We start from the raw sequence: 5,222 nt of genomic DNA, 5'->3' as shown, positions 1-5,222 counted from the left end.
AGAAAAGGGCCACCTCATTGAGAGGTTCCCCACAAACCCCCCCGGTCCCCAAAGGCAAGTAAAAAAAAAAAAAAAAAAAAAAAATGCGGGCAGGAAGTCGTGTCAGTCACCTAGAAACTGGCTGACTTTAACAGCGCCTCCTGTTGCTTGCTTGGCCACGTAGAGGCTTTTGGTCACGGTGGGGCTCACGTCGGTGGGCTTGTCCTCTGGAGTGATGTGTTCCCTGAGCTTAGACGCCCCTTTCTGTATAGCCTTGCCTGTGTACTCAGCCCCTTTGACCAAACCCCAGCTTAACCAGGAAGCACCTAAGGAGATCAAAGAGGGTCTGCCTCGATGCACTTCTGAGCATTGAAATTTCACACAAATAAAAGTATGTAGATGCTGGAATTTAAGGACAGAACATGACCTCACCAGTTAAGATCCCACTCGCCACTTTTTCACTCCACTCAGGCAAAGATTTCTCCTCCTCGGTTTCTGCAGACGCCGCCTCATCAGCTGCAGGTGGTCTCTCCCTCTCCTCAGGTGCAGCAATGGATACCTTCTGACTGAGATTAACAGAGTCTGCAGCTTCATCTGGGGCCTGACCAAACACACACATGTATTAGTAAGCAACTGAAAAACGACCAAACGCTGTATGAAAATAATCTGTTTTCAGTCCAATTCGTTGGAAGAAAAATAAATCTGGCTCCCAGTTAATCCAGTATAGAAAACAGAGAGCGTCACAGAACACAACAGCTCCTCTCATTCTAGGGTTCTCATCACAAAGCACCATCTGTCCACCCCAAACAGACAGCCGTTTTCAAAAAAGGCAGAGCAAAGTTGGAGCTGAAAATCAAGTCTTCTGCTTATACTAAAAATAAAAAAAGCTTACTCTTTGACAGGATACTACATCCATTAGAGAAGATATCTACCCTGACTGCATTCGAGGAACACGACCTTGTCTGGCATTACTCTGAAGCGGCATCTCTCCTTCCACAAAGACTGAATTGACGTTTGTCTTTCAGCTGAGGCTCTAAGCTTGTTTGAAGTGCTGCAGATAAGAGCATTATGCCTGATTAATTCTCCTCACCTGCCAGTATCAAATCCCCTCTCTGCTGAGGCAGGGGTAACTTCAGGAGGGACGCCAGATCAGAAGTAAGTAGGACCAGGCGTTTCTTGCTAGGTTAACGTGATTTACAGAAAAATTGGGAATCGTCTTCGGTCAGCAGACTTTACATGTCCTGAGTACAACAAAAAAATATTTTGCTCTTTTCCATTAAGAGTCAAGTAAATGCCAAAAATGCAAATATTTCATAGTCTTATGACGTTCCTTCCAAAGTACCCTCAGGCTTTAATGTTTATTAGGATTTTATGTGATAAACTAATGCATACTCATACAATCTGTACAGTGGTATACATTTGTATAACCAAACCCTAAATAAAATCCAGAGAGATTAACTGCCTTCAAAAGTCACAACCTCATTAGTAAATAGAGTCCGAATGCGAGTAATTTAATATCAGTACAAATCCAGCTGTTCTGTAGAGACCTCAGAGTGGACAAAGTCATAAAAACCCAGGAACATGGCAGGTCAGGGATACAGTGGTGAAGAAGTTTATGAAAATTTGCTTCAGTGTCACCATCCTATATGAATATTGCCGTTATGGCTGGTAACCAATGTTCTTATACATTTCATTATCCTTTCGTCAACTTGGGGGGGGGGTGGAATGACCACGTCGCTGACACCACTGCTCCTCTGCTTCAGTTAAACTCCCATCAATCTTGTGTAGCCTCACTGTCACATGACCAAACTCCTTCCCTCCCTCTTCAGAAACAAATGGCAACAAGATGAAAATAAATGTTGGTTGTTAGCAGCAATCAGGTTTTATTTATCGAACCAATACGTTAAAAAAAAAGACTAAAACATTAGAAATTTATTTTTGTATTTGAACAAGAAGGTTGTTTGTAAAATGAAAAAGGCATGTGTCAAAAGGTACCGTTTTTCATTTACATCATTATAAAAATCTGCAAGTATATTTATGCCCAATTAAAAAGTCTTTATTAGCATTACAACAATAAAACCCTTCTTTTAACTGCTGGCCAGTTTTTGGCAGGGTTTCACTGGTATATTGATGAGGCATCTTGGATGATTAGCCATTTAAGGTTGTGCTTCCCTCCCTGCCATCACACACTTAGCTTGCCAGTGAGCTAGAGCAGATGCATGGTAAACAAAGCTCAGAGTTGGGCTAGAAATTGTAACTAGTGATCAAAGTGTTGACTTTCAAAGTACAGAGATGAGAACATTTTAAATGCCCGTTGTGTGTCCAAGTTATGCGTCACTTTCCTAGAATAGCTCTCTGTGCCTCCCAGCAGCACAAGAGGATTTGCTAAAAGCAAATTGTGTAAATGTTCCCTGGTGACTTTCAACACCGAGAAGCACAACAGGAATAAATGACAGCAAGTTAGTGATACACATCTAGAAATGCAACCTTGCCAGATTTGTGCATGCATTTTGAAAATATGTATACATTTTTAAATAATCAAATGGTATTGATGCAGACATTACACTGACCTGAACCCTGAGGTCTGTCATCTGAGAGAGCAGGTTCTTAAACAAGGCTCGGTCTGCTGCCGGGAGCTCAGATGACAACACGACCCCGACATAGTAACCCGGTGCCGGCGCCATCATGTCCGGAAACATAAAAACTCCGGTGTTACACTCCAGCACTGGAGAGTTCACAGACATGAGAGGGTAGAGCCAGTCACACACCTGTCATGACGAAAAGGACAGTTAGGAAAACACCTGGAAGTGACACAAGAGATGGTGGTTTGCCTCCATTTATGACAAAACACAACGGAGGGCAAATTTACACAGAAGTAAATATTACAGGGAGAGGTTGTTTTTAGGGCTTTACTCAAACTTGATTTAGAGAACACTGCCGTCTTCTGATTGCTGCATGTCTAACAAGGTTACAGCATAACAGGATAAGCAGGGTTTATTCCCCCTCACTCATGTGAATCGCTGATGTCAGAGTGTAACAGAAGGACAACGGGGAAATTCCCCAGTAAAGAGGAAAATTTCAGGCTCATGACCCAGCAGGAAGACAAAAAAAAAAAAAAAAAAAAAAAAAAAAAATAATTTAACACATTACATTTATTCTGTCCTGGCTCAATCTGTGTTTCAGTTATAAACTAATTTATTGACATACTTTTGATTAGTTTGTCTTATCAGGGTGTAGTGTGCACACACAGCCTCCATGTTAAACAAATCAATTTAGTGGTCGACAGATCAAACAACTACTAAAACAAACCAATAACGTTGGCTCGAGAGGCCCAAGCTTTGCTTAAATGCATTATTCCTTTTCATTGTCTCTGGATGCCATGTACCAGTAATCAAAACTCTAAAACCCAGATTCAAAGCATTTAGTGATTAGGAACAGTGCGACGGGTCTAATCCTGACCTGGTATTCTTTGCTGGATGACATCATAGTCAATGGGATTAAGGTACTCCATGATGTTTACACAAGGCAAGGAATATTGATCATTAACAAACCAATGTCCTACCCCAGTCAAACAGATCTGGAGTCCATCTTAAAGTCAGATTACAGGCCACAAGACGGACTAAAATCAGACGGTGACACAGCAGTAAGTCGTTTAGACCTGTTGCATCACACAGGTCTACGAAGGTGGCCTATAATCATCATTATCTGAGGCTCTGTATAAAGATGGCGTTCCGTCCTACCTGCAGAAATGCTGGCGGTCTACTGGGCATCCTGTCCGAGGGATCACTGGTGAACTTTACCAGCCGCAGGTAGCCGGGGTATGATGGGGCGCTTACTTGCCCCTCGGGTGTGACAAAGAATATCTGAACACCATTAGGGATGTAAAGCAGCTCTTCCCCGTCCTCACCCACACTCTGAGGAGATGACGAGGAAGTAGACGTACGACTATAGAAATCATCCCCGACCACTGACATCTCTCCTGATTCTGTGCCATAAGAGATAGAGACATGGCCATCAGCAGCCTGAGGAGAGTAAGCTGGTGGTTGCTCAGCTGGAACCACCGGAGTATGGCTCGCAGCTACGCCTCTTGCAGCTCCTGTGGCTAGGCATGGCGGGGCTGGTCTTTCTGGCTTTGCTTTGGTGTCGAGCTTTGGATAGAGACCTCCAGAAGACACGTGTGCACCACTGGAACTCTGTGTGGGTGCAGACTCGAGGTCAGAACTGGTCTCCAGCATGGCAAGGCGTGTGGTGATGTTGTTCAGCGTTTCCTGCATCTTCTGCTGCATTCGCTGGGCCGATTCCCAGGAGCTGCCAACACACTCCTCGCCCCGAGAAGGCACGCTGATGCCCCTGAGAAGATGCTGTCGGCCTCGCTTGTAGAACTCCAGAGCCTGAGACTTTTCCCCAGCTTCATCTGCTGACAGTCCTTTATTGATGCACTCAAACCCGCTTTCATAGCCATCTTTGATCACTTGGAGTCTGGCATTATCAAATGCATCTTGTTTGGCCTTCTCCATGCCCTCTGTCACAAGGAATTTCAGACATTTTAGAAGCATAAACAATCAACAGCACTAATGGTATTGATATAACCTTTAAACTTTACTTTAAGGCATCAAGTTGCTCAATACTTTACTGGTACTACCTACGCGACACATGCTATATAAATGTCTAAAATGTTCTTATTAGGGTCTCAACATGCTAATCCTGGTGGTTAAACTCAAGCCCACTACAACTAACATGTCAGTATAAACAAAATAGGCTTTAAGGCCTGGATTTAAGAAGTCAGCACTTACTCTGTTAACATGACATTGACAGCTAATATATCCGAGTGACTTCATTAGCATGCGCAGCTTCTTACCTTAGCGGGTCAAGTATCTGTGAACAGCTCAACTAGCAACTAGCCGTCGTCTTATCTGTCTTTTATTTCAGGTACTGAATAGTATTAGCTCGAACAGACACACCTGGTCGCTAAAGTTAAGTGGATTCTGCTGTTTGACGACTCCCACCAGTAAAGAGCTGTATTTTGATGTGGCAACACGTACCCATGACCCTTCGAAGCAAAACTGCAGTGACTGGAAAAGTGACGTTATCATTACATTTCCTAGTGGAACTGTGGTTTTATTGTGAAAGTATTACCAGGAAGTACTTGAAGTCCCATGAGTCGAGAAGTGATTATTTTCGCAGTTCTTCATTGTGACCACTGAAAGGCAGCAAAAAGTAACACTATGAGTTGAATTGCCATC

The 5,222-nt window shown here is 43.4% G+C and overlaps 1 protein-coding gene across 1 annotated transcript; it reads right to left on the bottom strand.

Moving 5' to 3' along the window:
- Positions 1-76: 76 nt before the first annotated feature.
- Positions 77-5,009, bottom strand: LOC106943366 (spartin-like). The gene is made up of 5 exons (XM_015026674.1): positions 4,838-5,009; positions 3,720-4,501; positions 2,550-2,747; positions 412-580; positions 77-305 (listed from the first exon to the last, which is right to left on the bottom strand). Exons 2-5 carry the CDS (start codon positions 4,494-4,496, stop codon positions 103-105), a joined length of 1,347 nt encoding a protein of 448 aa, XP_014882160.1. The 5' UTR covers positions 4,497-4,501; positions 4,838-5,009; the 3' UTR covers positions 77-102.
- Positions 5,010-5,222: the final 213 nt, after the last annotated feature.

Source organism: Poecilia latipinna, unplaced genomic scaffold (genome assembly GCF_001443285.1).
Source record: "Poecilia latipinna isolate Pla-1442-1.1 unplaced genomic scaffold, P_latipinna-1.0 Scaffold5205, whole genome shotgun sequence".
In the NCBI taxonomy this organism is placed as follows: Eukaryota; Metazoa; Chordata; class Actinopteri; order Cyprinodontiformes; family Poeciliidae; genus Poecilia; species Poecilia latipinna.
The sequence above is the reverse complement of the archived record's forward strand: the minus strand, read 5'-3'. Positions and strand labels throughout refer to the sequence as shown.

Bases quoted from the DNA above. Each gene is read 5' to 3' on its own strand.
- LOC106943366 (XM_015026674.1), bottom strand. From the start codon at position 4,496: ATGGAGAAGGCCAAACAAGATGCATTTGATAATGCCAGACTCCAAGTG. The intron at 2,748-3,719 runs GTAGGACGGAAC...TCGTCATGACAG, and splicing joins GACCGCCAGCATTTCTGCAG to GTGTGTGACTGGCTCTACCC. The intron at 581-2,549 runs GTCAGTGTAATG...GTGTTTGGTCAG, and splicing joins TGACAGACCTCAGGGTTCAG to GCCCCAGATGAAGCTGCAGA.